Below are 15,221 nucleotides of genomic sequence, written 5' to 3' on the forward strand. Positions count from 1 at the left end.
AGTATCAAGATTACTCTTCATTTAAAAGTTTTCCTTTTTTTTTTTTTTTTTTTTTTTTTTTTTTTTTTTAATTTCCTCGGTTTCTGTTGTTATGTCTCCCTTTTCAGTTCTGATTTTTATTAATTTAGATACAGTCTCTGTGCCCTCTGGTTAGTCTGGCTAAGGGTTTATCTATCTTGTTGATTTTTCTCAAAGAACCAGCTCCTAGTTTTGTTGATTCTTTGTATAGTTCTTTTTATTTCAACTTGGTTGATTTCAGCCCTGAGTTTGATTATTTCCTGCCATCTACTCCTCTTGGGTGTATTTGCTTCTTTTTGTTCTAGAGCTTTCAGGTGTGCTGTCAAGCTGCTAGTTTCTGCTCTCTCTAGTTTCTTTATGGAGGCACTCTGAGCATCCCTGGATTCCTGGGGGTTCCCAGATACTCCCGGTTTGGGGTGGATGTTGTGGCTTCCTATGATCCTGGGCGTGTTAGAGCACCTGGGAGTCCAGCTTCCTCTGGATGTTTTTGAGATGTAAGTAGTTCTTGCAGAAGAAAATTTACAATGAATATCACATTAAAGTAAAAGACACTCCCATCTCCAATCTCTGTAGTATATTGAGAGTTACAGTTGTTTTATAACTGCCAGAATTTGGTGCTTACTATTTAGTTTGTTGTTAATTTACATTTTTCTGATAAGGATAATGTTGAACATCTTTTCTTTGTACATTGGCCATTTGGATATTGTCGTTAACCATGTGTGTCATTGAATCTTTGATTACTTGCAGTTTCTTTATATTTGCTGAATATATGGTGTGTCTTTCTAAGGTTTTATTCCTGCCTTTGCATTTTAATATATTATGCATTTAATTGTGTTTGTGTGGATGCATATCTGCACATATATGTGCATATCTCCATAGGCTAGTGATGGTCAGAATACAACTTGCAAGAATTAGATTTTTCCTTCACTTCATAGGTCCCATGTGTAGAATTCAGGTCATCAGACTCTGTGCCATATGTTCAAGTCCCAGTTTTACTATGGAATGTCAACTTTGAACCATGCTAGAAGGATGGATTAGACTCTAGACACTATGGGTAATAGGCTTTTGTTACAAATACTATTGAGAACTTTTAGAATAGCATTGGCATACATACTTACCAGGTTGTTTTAACTTCAGAACTAAGAATTCTGAAATTCTCAGAACCTTTTGTGTGGTTGTGCTTTCTTCTTGGTGCAGTGATAACTGTGGTCAAGGACTCACTAGCAACAATAAATTTTGCTGATGAAAACCTATGTAATTTTCCTGGTTTTGATTACCTTTCTTTTTAATGCCTTCTCTTGTAAAAATCCAAGACTGTCCTACTGTTACCACTTAATCTTTTTGAATTATGATTTTTTTTATTTCCCAGAGCTACTATGGGTTTGAATTAATTCTGAGAACTAAGACCATTCCTACTCCCTGATACACATGTGCTCAACCAGTCTTTTGAGAATTATTTTAGTTCATTCCACCATTATCTCTAATTTGTGACCCAAGATTACTTATTTCTAGTGGTTTTTGAACACTGGGGCTGGTATAGTTAAGTAGAAGATAAATTTTTAGAGAAAAAATGACCATCTATAGTTTTTTTTTTTTTTAAAGAAAAGAAAAAACAACCATATACCTCATGTAACTACATGTTCTATTTTGAATGGAATGTCATGTTGGACATTTTATCACAGTAGCCCTAGTAGATGACTTACTGAAGAGAAGACTGATACTTTGCTATAATACAGTGGGATATAGGTTTACTAAAGCTGTTTTAGGCAGAATTAAGCAGTAAGGATAAGCAGAAATATAACTTCCTTTGCCTTTCCTCCAAGGGACACTTATGTGTACTCTCCATGGGTACTGGGGTTGAAGAGAAGAGGTGGCTTCACATTCCAAGGCTGCTCTTTTCCAATCAAAAGGGAAAGAAGGGACTTTTAAATAAAGACTGTACAAAGCTATAGTGTGTTTTTTTTCAGTTGCCATGTCATGTAAGTATGCCCCTTTTGTCTCTGTGGGCTTAACAAATGCAGGAGTCTCCTGCCTTTTAGATTTTATGGAATGGAAGTCTCACTATCATTTTATCTATGTCTAAAATGGAATTGGCAGCATTTTAGGTGTATATATATATATATATATATATATATATATATATATATATATATATATATTTGGGAAGGTAGGCATTCTTTTTATTTTCATGCCTACTGATTGTAAACATGAGTATAACTATTATAACAAAGATAATAGAAACTACAGGTCTATACTATTTAATTGGCATTCCAAGAACTATGGGATAAGAACATTTTTTAAGCTTTTCTTTCTAGAGTTTTTAAAATCCACATAGAAGAAAAGGTTTCTGATTCATTTTAATGTATAAGAGGCCATAAGAGATTCATTAAGATTAATCAATTTTAAATATTTATAGTTACAAATTGTTTTAATTTGTAGGCATGCTAAACTGTTTTATATAAGCACTCCTAGTTTTCAAATGCCACTAAAACATCACCAATATTCAGAAAACACCTAATTTTATATTCATATCTTAATAAAATAACGTGTACAATTTGAGTTCCTATTTACCTTCTGTAATAGAGAATAATTTGTCATGATTTAATAATGATTACCTACTAACTTTAATTTCTTTTCTCATGAAAATTAATGCTCTCTGGAAGAAAATTAAGTCATTTAAAACTAGAGCAAGGAACAGAAATATTATTGTACTCTATCTTGCTTATATAGTTTGCAAAGGTACGGTATGAGAGATCCATAACTCACAAATGTGAAAAAATGTAAAATCTTGATAGTAAGGACTAATTATCCCCCTTTTGGGTGGTTGTACTATTTCCCATTATGTAATACCAGTAAAAATAAATTTCCTCAACAAGTTGTATCTTTTTACATTGAGCATGTATAGGTTTTAAGACTAATTGTCTTTTTGTGCGTTCTGATGTCTCAGTTACTTATGGTACATATTTATATAGCTTCATAGTACATTGTATTTGAGAAAATTCATACATTTTAACACTTTGTGCTTATATTTTATCTAGCAGACAACATAAAAACAGCTTATTCTAGATTCAATGAATAATTATTGATTAATGCTGCCATTTTCTTTATGACAAAAATATTAGTATTAAAGACTTCCCCCAAATTGTTAATGGTTCTTTTTTTAATCTGGTCTTCATTAAATACTAAGTAATATGTAAAATAAAAAAGTAGATTCATTATAAAGTGAGAAGGTCAAAAGTCTTAAGAGTAAACAGCCCTGTCTTGTTTGGCCTTAGTGAGTCTTATGATGGAAGATCGAATAACAGGTGGGTGTGCAGGAAAGGGAAGTCACGTAAGGAAACGAGTCTTCATGAGAGTTAGGGTCCCATAAGAAACACACTATTTTCTAAGGGTGGGCTAGCACCCCTAATGATGCAGTCATATTCCATAGCCCCCACCTTTTCAAAAATGTGTCCTGTCAGCTCCTCCTAAGCTCCGCTTCTGGAGGCTCCTGCTATTGCTGTGACTGTGTACCGTGTGTGTGCCTGTTGCTCATGGAGCCAGAATAGGGTCAGATTTCCTGGAACTGATACTACAGATAGCTGTGAGCCACTATGTGGTTGTGGGGCCAGAACTCTGGTACTCTGCAAGAACTGCAAGTGTTCTTAACTGCTGAGCCATCTCTCCAGATCTCCAGATCTTAACAGTCCTGTGCTAGGACCAAATTTACAACACATCAGTTATTTAGGAATACATGTGACCAGTGTTTTTACCCACACCTTTGAACAATATTCATATCCTTTTAAAATGCTTGGGAAGTTTTAATGTACATTTTATATCATCTAAAGTACATAAGCAGTTTAGTAAGTTCTAGATGATACTATAGTAAAGACATTGCCGTTAAATCTGGAATGCAATCTCCTTAGAGAGATCCAAATGTACATTTATCTTTAAATGAATAAAAAATAATACAATATAAAGTTAAATATATAAAACTGTCCTCATGAAATACAATATTATGCACAGTGACTAATAAGGTGCTAAATGTCTGATTGCCTTTGCTACCATTGCAGTGTATAGTTTAGAACATATAGTTAATAGATAAGCTACATCTCTTTTGTTTATAAAAGTGAAATACACGAAAATTAATGCAGCCTCTATTTAAGATATAGTTAGTCGGGTCTTTAATTTCAGTACTTGGAAGGAAGAGACAGACAGATCTCTGTGAGTTTGAGACTATGTGTAGTAAGATCCTGTCTAAAAGGAAAACTGGGGGGAGAAATAGATGTCAGTTTTAACAAATAATCAGTAGACATTTGAAATACTACATACCTAACACAGTTTCCTCTTTAAAGGAGGAGACTTGTAGCATTGTAAAGGTAAATCTGAAACAGTCCAAGAAAATGTAGTCTACCTGCTTACCAGCACACCATATAAAGTTGCAGAAATGAAGCATTTGTTCCATTTTAAAAAAATTTTTAGTTGTCTTAGTCATAACAACTTGAAGAATAAATAATTGTGGTAAAACATTATGTTTTATTAAAATTTTTGAGAAAAAAAACCTGAAGGAAAAATAAAGCACTGGTATTCACTTTTGTTTCTTTTTCTCTATTCTCTCCCCAAAGCAGATTGCCAAACTTAGGCAACAGCTACAACGTAGCAAGCAAAGTAGTCGGCACAGTAAAGAGAAAGATCGACAGTCACCGCTTCACGGCAACCATATAACCATCAGTCATACTCAGGTAGGCTAAGCTCTTTCAGATTTGACTGATTCATCTTAATGTATTACTGAGGGGAAAGCTTTACTGTCACCAGTCACTTAGATAAATTCATTCATTCATTCATTCATTCATTCACTTCACAACCCAATATCAGCCCTTCATCTCCTCCCAGGAACCCCTGCAAGTTCCACCATTCTCCCTTTCCCTTCTCATTTGAAAAGGGGCTTCCCCCACCCCCCGAATGTCACCCTTCACTCTTGTAAATGCTTTAAAATTGTATTTTTAGCAATGTTTTAGTAACAGATAAAACATAGTATAGTGACCTAAGAATGATTTTTACCTGTGCTGAAATCACAGGTAATGTGCTTCCTAAACAACTGAGGAGTATCTTGTTTAATCGTTCTATGAGTGGAAGGTACCTTAAACTACTTGTGCTTTGAGTGTTTTGTATCTTTTTCCATTTGAAGAAATTTAAAAATAGACTTTATTTTCCCCCAAGAAATGTGTACTGACACATCTTATGGAGCAGATCTCCAAAGTGCTGCTTCAAAGTGATGAATCTTCATGAGTTAGCTCTGATGCCGTGACCAGGTAGCATATTGGGAGTTCATACAGATAAAGATAGTTCAGCGCTAGGAAATATATTTCGGATATATACTCAATATATCCGAAAGTCAAAGCAGAGAAAAAGCAAATTGAATTTTTTTGATGTTTAAAATAACATTTGATAAAACATAGTATCCATTTTTGGTTATAAAAGTTCTTAATAAATGGAAAACAACAAAATTTTCTATTGGGATTGTGAGTGTACTAAGATCTCATCCTTAAAATACTGGTTGCATTAATGTCAAGATAGAAATCGCCACTGAGGTCCTCATTTATTGACATGTTATATAAGGCAATAAGAAAGATATCACTAATTATATATTATATATAGGAAATCAAAATGAATAGGTATACTATGAAAACTAATTATGAGATTATTAATATAGAAAATACTAAGCCAGGCAGTGGTGGCACACGCCTATAATCCCAGCACTCTGGGAGGCAGCGTCAGGCAAATTTCTCAGTTCAAGGCCATCCTGGTCTACAGAGTGAGTTCCAGGACAACCAGGACTACACAGAGAAACACTGTCTCGAAAATACCAAATCCAAAAAACCAAAAAAAAAAAAAAAAAAAAAGAAAAAGAAAAAAAATACTAACAATAACAAGTGGTAATGAAAGTGTAAAACAAGAGTGTGTGTTGCAGTTAGAACACAATAACTACTTTGTCAAGCATATACTGATTATTCTACCCAATATTGTTCCCTTTCAAGTAGCCACTACAAATCAAGACATATCTCCATGAGTATTTAGGGAAGCATTATTCATAATAATAAACAAAATGAAAACAAATATTCTTTGGCTAGTGATTGGACAGATATTTTATGTAATTATACAGTGTAGTACTATTCCACAGTATGCAGGAAAGAGCTGATAGATTTGACAGAAGAATTGAATTTCAAAACCCTTTTGCTAAGTGAAGGAAGTTATGAGGAAAAAACTGAATAACATATGATTTGTTACATTAAATTCTCAAGAAGGAATAATTATATAAACTACGCATCTGGAGTGGGAGCTGATGCAGCGGCCCTAAAGAATATCTTCTGAGGGCTCTAACTGTGACTCTATGGTAACTGGATGGCACTTCCTGTTAGCAAAGTTCAACTAGCTTCACGCTTAAACTAGGGTTGTCTGTTGTGTCTGACCAGCGAGATACAACAGGCTGCTATCCCTAGACACACAAAGTGGGAATTATGTTTGGTTTTCTTTTTCTTATTAACCTAGTAAAATTAATATTTGCAAGTTTGTTGCAAGCAACCACATATCTGGTTGTTCATAGAAACTGTTTACATTTGCTATATAAATATTTGTCATGGAATGTGGGTACAAATTTGGTAGCTTTAAAGAACAAAAAGAACTATTTAAATAAAATAAGTTATAAGTTAGGAAATTTTCTTTATTTTTAAACTTGCTTCTGTACATATATACTCAAACATTGTTGATATTCTAATTATGTTTATGATTAGAATCTTATATGATAGAACCTGAAATTTAATGAAATGTTTCAAAGTATAGCCATACAAAAATTTAACAGCATTATTTTGGGTTGCTTTAAAAAATATACACTCTCACCTGTTCATATGAAAAGAAATATGCAAGTTATACATGTATATTGGAAAGTCAGAAAATTGTCTTAACATATTAGCTGATGAGAAGATATTTTAAGATACCTATTTATCCCAAATTAGTATGCAAATTGTGTATAAGCTCCAGTGGAAACATCAAAGGAATTGTTTTTATTATTTGTTATCAAAAGAGTTCTTTTCAAAAATCAAACTATAAATACACACACACACACACACAGAAACATACATAAGTAGTTGTTTCCAAAGGTCATACAAATACATCCATAACTAAGGGAAATTTTTTTTAATTTGGTTTTTTTTTTTTGAGCCAGGGATTCTCTGTGTAGTCCTGGCTGTCCTGGAACTCACTCTGTAAACCAGGCTGGCCTCGAACTCAGAAATCCGCCTGCCTCAGAAAACTGCCAGAGTGCTGGGATCACAGGCATGCGCCACCACCGCCCAGCTGGAAAAAATTTTAAAAGACTTTTTTTCTATCAAATACCAAAATTACTGTACCATTGCATTAAAATGAACTTTGTATAGAGATTATTAGATAATAGCTTAAAGAAATCAAATAGAGAATTCATGAAGATATGTGACATCAGTGTGTGGGTGTGATAGTAAAATTGTTTTATACTACATACCAGAAGCAAATTATGACAGGTATAATATTTTATTATGAAAACCATAAAACTAAATAAGAAAATGGAAAATGTGTGATAGAGTAGTATTTAGTATTTCATTCACTTGTTAATGAGATTTAAAGCACATTAACATGTAGCAGTTCAAGCATGAGAAATATTAACATGCTGACTACCACATTACTAATTATATGTATAAATTCCAGTTGCTCATTACAGGAGATTATGTTTCATTATTATCCTTTGTCTTCTTAGTCTTTGTTTTTCCTTATGTCCTTCTTATTGTATAATAACCTTGAGTTGTAAAATGTTTGTTAGCATTTTTTGTTACTAACTTTAATAGTAGTTGTGAGAAGTGGCTAATTTTTGAGAAACCCTGCAGGAAATATTTGAAAACAACCTAAAGTTGCTAAGAGAGTGTTGAATTTAATGTAGTATTGTTTTTATATTGCTTATAATCCAGTTATTGTCTTAACAGTTGACAAAATGGAAACAAAAGTACTAACACATAAATATCAGGGTATATCCCCAGGACTGCAGTTGAGTCACATGATAAATTGCACAATTTTAATTATACTTTCCCAATAAACAAAAAAAGCCATTAAAAAGTGCTGAAAATTTTATCTGCTGTTCTACTGATCAAGTATAGTTTTACCTTTGCACTTAAAGATTTTGAAGGATTGTTTTGATTTCATGTTATTTTTAACTTCCTTTATAATTTAAATTTCTGTATATGTATTTGAAATTTTACAATATTTGAAGTTTCAGAAATAACTGATAAATGAGTTTATATTAGGGATTTTTGTTTGCATCTTGTTTTTATAGAAAGCATGCAGAGGAGCCTATATCCATACGTATCATCCTACGTATGATAAACAACGTCTGTCATTGGGCTACATCCCTGGCTATTCAATTTTGTCTTCTTTTTTTATTAGATATTTTCTTTATTTACATTTCAAATGTTAATCCCTTTTCCTCATTTCCCCTCCTAAAACTCCCTATCCCATTACCCTTCCCCCTGCTCAACAACCCACCCATTCCCATTTCCCTGTCCTGGCATTCTCCTACACTCAGCATCAATCCTTCATAGGACCATGGGCCTCTCCTCTCGTTGATGTCCAACAAGACCATCCTCTGCTACATATGCTGCTGGAGCCATGGGTCCCTCCATGTGTACTCTTTGGTTGGTAGTTTAGTCCCTGGGAGCTCTGGGGGTACTGGTTGGTTCCTATTGTTGTTCCTCCTTTGGGGCTACAAACCCCTCTGCTCCTTGGATCCTTTCTCTAACTCCTCCATTGAGGACCCTGTGCTCAGTCCAATGGTTGGCTGAGTGTGTCCCCCTCTCAGTTAATCCCTCCAGTGTATTTCTCATGCACTGGCAGAGCCTCTCAGTAGACAGCTGTATCAGGCTCCTGTCAGCAAGCACTTGTTGCCATCCACAATAGTGTCTTGGTTTAATAACTGTATATGGGATAGATCCCCAGGTGGGGTAGTTCCTGGATGACCTTTCCTTCTCTGTTCCACACTTTGTATCTCCTCCTGTGGGTATTTTGTACCCCCTTCTAAGAAGGACCAGAATATCCATACTTTTGTCTTCCTTCTTCTTGAGCTTCATGTGGTCTGTGAATTTTATCTTGCATATTCCTAAGCTTCTTGGCTAATATCCACTTATCAGTGAGTGCATACCATGTGTGTTCTTTTATGATTGAGTTACATCACTCAGAATATTTTCTTGTTCCATCCATTTGCCTAAAAATTTCATGAAGTCATTGTTTTTAATAGCTAAGTAGTACTCCATTGTGTAAATGTACCCATTCCTCTGTTGAGGGGCATCTGGGTTCTTTCCAGCTTCTGGCTATTATAAATAAGGCTGCTATGAAAATAGTGGAGCATGTGTCCTTATTACATGTTGTAGCATCTTCTGGGTATATGGCCAGGAGTGGTATAGCTGGGTCCTCAGGGAGTACTATGTCTAATTTTCTGAGGAACCACCAGACTGATTTCCAGAATGATTGTACCAGCTTGCAATCCCACCAGCAATGGAGGAGTGTTCTTCTTTCTCCGCATCCTCATCAGCATCTGTTGTCACCTGAGTTTTTGATCTTAGCCATTCTGACTGGTGTAAAGTGGAATCTCAGAGTTGTTTTGATTTGCATTTCCCTGATGACTAAGGATTTTGAACATTTCTTTAGGTACTTCACAGCCATTCGAGTTTCCTCGGTTGAGAATTCTCTGTTTAGTTCTGTACCAATAGGGTGCATTTTTTAATAGGGTTATTTGGTTTTACTGGAGTAACTTCTAGAGTTATTTATATGTATTGCATATTTGCCCTCTATCAGGTGTAGGATTGGTAAAGATCTTTTCCAAATCTGTTGGTTGCTGTTTTGTCCTAACAGTGTCCTTTGCCTTACAGAAGCTTCGCAATTTTATGAGGTCCCATTTATCTTAAAACATAAGCTATTGGTATTCTGTTCAGGAAATTTTTCCCTGTGCCCAAGTGCTTAAGGCTCTTCCCCACTTTCTTTTTTTTTTTTTTTTTTTTTTTTTTTTTTTTTTTTTTTTTTTTGAGCTTTTAGGAACTTTATTTTCTTCCCCACTTTCTTTGCTATTAGTTTCAGTGTATCTGGTTTTATGTGGAGGTCCTTGATCCACTTGGACTTGAGCTTTGTACAGCGAGGTAAGAACCAGCACCATTTGTTGAAAATGCTGTCTTTCTTTCTCTGAATTGTAGCTTGTTTGTCAAAGATCAAGTAAGCATAGGTGTGTGGGTTCATTTCTGGGTCTTCAGTTCTATTCCATTGATCTTCCTGCCTGCCACTGTACCAAAACAGTTTCTACTCATGATTGCTCTGTAGTACAGTTTGAGGTCAGGGATGATTCCACCAGAAGTTCTTTTATTATAGAGAATAATTTTCGCTATCCTAGGTTTTTTTTTTTTTTATTCCAGATGAATTTGAGAATTGTTCTTTCTTTTAAGATGTATCATACTCCAGTTCATGGTTCTTTGACAGTAAATAATTTGGCTCCATTTTGTCTTTTGCCTCAAAGACTATTGGATCAAGGTCAGTCCCTATGCCTCTATCAAACATATCCGTGCCAAAATCAACTGTTTCACGTGTATCCTGTAATGTAGAAGGAATAAGTCCAGAACTGGAAAAGGTATTCATCAAAGAAAACAATGGGAAGGAAGAAGTGTCCAAGGTAAGATCACATTTCCTTTAATATTATAGTGTTTCTCAAAAGCACTTTGGGAGACTGAAAACAGCTTTCTGGAAATACCGTATAGGTCATTGTCTTTGTCAATCATCTCTCTTATCTTGCTAATATATTCTGCTATAGGACACCATTGATCTATTCTGTGGGTCTATGAATATTTCTGTTCTAGATATTTCACATAAATAGCGTCATATAGCATATGGACTTTGGTAACTGGCTGTTTTCACTTAGCATAGCATGTGTAAGATTCATCTAGGCTGCAGCACATTTTCTACTTTGATCTATGCTTCCATAAACATTTGTACAAATTTTCTTATGCATATATTTTTTTCATTTTATGTATGGACATAGGACTAGAATGGACAGTGTACTTTAGGTCTGTGTTTAGATGTAAAGGAACTGTCAGGCTGTTTCCAAAGCATTTGTACCATTTTACATTCCTACCAGTAATGTAAGATAGTTAGATTTCTCACTATTTTGTCTAAAAGTTTCACTAATCTTTCTTGGTTCGTTATAGCGAACCTCTCTAGTGGGAGCAGAGTGGCATTCATCATAATGTTGCTTTGCATTCCTAGCAGCTAATGGCACTTTTTCATAAGTTATTGATAATTTGTGTGTCTTCATTAAGGGGATGTTTATTTCTATCTCTTGTTCTATTTTAAATTAAACTGTTTTTTTTTTTTATTACTAAGCTGTAAATGTTCTTTATTTTGTAGATATAAATTCTCTATCAAATACCTCATTTGGAAACATGATAGTTGTTTTTTCATTTTGTTGATGATTTATTTGAAGAGCAACATTTTTGATGAAGCCTAGCTTATTATTTTATGTGTACATTCCTTAATCCATGGTCCCGTGATTTATTCTTGCATTATTTATCTGTGAGTTTTATAGTTTTGGCTCTCTCTTACTGCCTTAGTTAGGGTTTTTATTGCTGTAACAAAACACCATGACCAAAAGGCAAGTTGAGGAGAAAAAGTTTTGTCTTATACTTCCATATTGCAGTTTATCATCAGAGGAAGTCAGGACAAGAACCCTAGACAGGTGTTGATATAGAAGACATGGAGGGTACTGTTCCTAACTTGATCTCCATGGCTTGTCCAACCTGCTTTCTCTCAGAAACCCGGACCACCAGCTTAGAGATGACATCATCCATAGTTGGCTGGGCCCTCCCCCGTCAATCACTAATTACGAAAGTGCCTTATAGCTAGATTTTTTTTTTAATGTTTTTAATACTTTTTTTGTTTTGTTTTGTTTTGTTTTTTTGTTTTTTTGGGTTTTTTTGTTTGTTTGTTTTTTTGAGACAGGCTTTCTCTGTGTAGCCCTGGCTGTCCTGGAACTCACTGTAGACCAAGCTGGCCTAGAACTAAGAAATCCACCTTCCTCTGCCCACCAAGTGCTGGGATTAAAGACATGCACTTCCACTGCCTGGCTCTTATAGCTAGATCTTATGGAGTCAGTTTCTCAATTGAGGTTCCTTCCTTTCAGATAACTCTAGAGTGTGTATCAAGTTGACATAAGTCTAGCCAGCACACTTACATGTAAGTCTTTGATCCATTTTGAATCTTCTAGATCTTAGTACTTATAGATCAGAAGATATAAGCAACATTCATAGGTTCTTCTGTACCTGTACTAGTAGTATGTGATGAGTCTCTACATGAATTACTGTAAGTTAAAATTTTCCTATCAGAGATTTAGATTGTTTCCCATCTTTGTCATTAGTGCTTTATAACACATTACATACTTCTGCAAACAGGCCACAAGTGGTGAGATTATTTTACCAATGCATTTTCATATTTTAAGTTTTGATATGTACATCTTCCCAAAATATTGTGCTATTTTAATCTTTATCATATATTACATTATTTTTATAGATATAATGCTATAAAGGAATTTATTGGAATGGAGATTGTTATACATCTTAGCTATTTGCTTTAGAATAGTAATAAGAGGAAATAAACTTGATCTTATACTTGGAAGATAATCACTAACAAATTTATCTATTTACTAAGAACATCAAAGCAAAACTTTTTACTACAATATAACACATTTCTTGAAAATGATATTGTATCTTAATTTGTAAGGATACACATTTCAGAATCATTCTGTAAGTATCTACAAACTTATAACTTAAACATTGAGTTTTTTAAGAAATTTTGTATTTTGGGTATTTTCTGCATTTTAAAATATTTCTATTTAACACTATCACCATCAACTCTATGGATTCTTTATTTATAGAAGCAAACTTTAGTGAATTTTAGTGAGTTCCCTAGTTCAAAGCATGTGATTGGATTGTAGTTTTCTGCTTTCTGTTTTTTTCAACATTAAAACTAAGCAAAATTATGAATAGTCATACTTAGTTATATGCCAGGGTAGCAGAATTATTGAGATTCGTTATTCTCCACTGAATACCAGTAAAATTTTATTAGATATTTTAGGTGATTTCAAAGGAAACAAAAGTTCTTGGGATCTAATTAATTGGTAAGGAATTAATAATGTGAAAATTTATTTTCCCCAATGTGAGGTTTTTATTTTACCTTACTAGCATGTGAAAATGATTTCTCTGAATGTTCAGTTTATCCCCAGTGTTTATATGCTACTCATGATACTATGTAGTGATGCGTTGTTAAACTCAGGCTGCTCTTAAAGAATAGCATTGGAACTGCCTGGGAGGACATACAGGGAAACCTGTAATTTTTAAGAGAAACAATTTGAAACAAATTTTAACCTCAGTAAAGGCAACATGCCCAGAAGTTACTCTAAGATACAAATGTTGTATTTATTCACTGAGGAATAAATTGTGGTGATACTACTGGTATAATATGCGTCATGATCTGTGATAAATAGAATATACTTTCTATCGCCCATATGCTTACCAGTGTTCCTCTTGCAGCCTTTGGACATACCAGATGGCCGAAGAGCTCCACTCCCTGCTCACTACAGGAGCAGTAGTACTCGAAGCATAGATACCCAGACACCTTCTGTCCAAGAGCGCAGCAGTAGCTGTAGCAGCCACTCCCCTTGTGTGTCCCCATTTTGTCCTCCGGAATCCCAGGATGGAAGTCCTTGTTCAACAGAAGATTTGCTCTATGATCGTGATAAAGGTGAGAATGAAGTCATCCATTTATATGGAAGGCTTGCCCTTATTCATTATAGTCTGCATCTTGGACCATTTCCCCACATTTCTTCTTTGTTAAATGGTGAGATTGTAAAAGATGAGTTATTACAGGTTTGTTTGTTCACCGGTTTCACTTTCCTCCTTTGTGACTCTCAAACATCTTCCATAATGTGTCAGATAAGCACAGTGGCTGGTTCTAACAGCTAACAACAGCTATAAAGTGGATTGGCTACAACTGCATATCAGTATTTTCTTTTCTTTTTTTTCAGAATTGATGATGATTATGATACAGTTTATATTTCTTATATCTAAAGGTAGAGTTTATATGCAGTGATTTTGAAGGGATGTTTTCTCAGAGTTTCTTGAGAATGAGCGTTGTGTGAAGGTATACATGTACATGTATGCATATAGGGAGACTAAAGTAAGACATGATATGCCTTCCTCTATTTTTCATTGCTTTAAGGCAAGGTCTCTTACAGAATCAAAAGCACTTTTTTTTTTGAATGAAAATAACTGGCCAATGAGCTCTCAGGATTTGCCTGCCTCTGTACCTTCCAATCTAAGGCTTATAGGGACATGAAGTCCTGCCCAGTTAAGATGTGGGTAGTAGGATGTGCTGGGACCAGAGCCTAGCATAATTGTCATCATAGAGACTTTATCTAACAACTAATAGGAAAAGTTGCAGGGCCCCACAACCAAATATTTAGGTGGCGCTCAAGGAGTCCTATAGAAGAGGAGATCAAGGAGCCCCTATGGTTAGACCTCTCCATATGTGCTGTGGTTGTATAGTTTCATGTTCTTGGTATGAGATTCATAACAGTGGGAACAGAGGCTGTCTCTGACTCTTGGGCCTGGCTTTGGGATCCTTTTCCTGCTATTGGGTTGCCTCGTCCAGCCTTGATGTTGTGTTATGTGCCTGGTTTTATTGTAGTTTTTACATGTATGGCTGATGTCCTTGGAAGGCATACTCTTTGAGGGAAGGTAAATGGGGGTAGGTCTAGGGGAAGTGGGAGGTTGGAGAGGAGAAATGGGTGGGAGTGGTGGAAGTAAAGGAAACAATCAGAATGTAATATATAAGAGAGGAATACATTGAAAAAGAAAAGACTTAGGTGATAGAGATTTGAACTTGGGTTCTCAGACTTAATTGGATAGCAGGTTCTCTTACCCATTGAGTCATCTCTCAGGACTGTCCATCTTTTTATTTGAAATGGTTTCTCATGGAACCTGCAGTTCATCATTTTGGTTAGATCAGATGTCCGGGGGGTCTCTAGAATCTGTCCAGAAACTTTCCAGCCCGAGGTTTCAGATGCACACCACTATGCACAGAAGTGCATAGGTCCTCATGCAACAAGCACTTTA

General features: G+C 35.0%; 1 protein-coding gene across 3 annotated transcripts in view; it reads left to right on the forward strand.

Annotated features, from left to right (window-relative positions):
• Positions 1-15,221, forward strand: part of Glcci1 (glucocorticoid induced 1) — a 75,844-nt gene that overhangs the window by 47,318 nt on the left and 13,305 nt on the right. For 2 of the 3 annotated variants that reach the window (XM_052173236.1, XM_052173238.1), the window contains exons 4-6: positions 4,623-4,739; positions 10,577-10,729; positions 13,638-13,848. In XM_052173236.1, coding sequence (XP_052029196.1) covers positions 4,623-4,739; positions 10,577-10,729; positions 13,638-13,848 — 481 coding nt within the window. The remainder of the gene's footprint in view (positions 1-4,622; positions 4,740-10,576; positions 10,730-13,637; positions 13,849-15,221) is intronic. The other variant, XM_052173237.1, reaches the window with a different exon arrangement.

This window comes from Apodemus sylvaticus, chromosome 2 (genome assembly GCF_947179515.1).
Source record: "Apodemus sylvaticus chromosome 2, mApoSyl1.1, whole genome shotgun sequence".
Lineage (NCBI taxonomy): Eukaryota > Metazoa > Chordata > Mammalia > Rodentia > Muridae > Apodemus > Apodemus sylvaticus.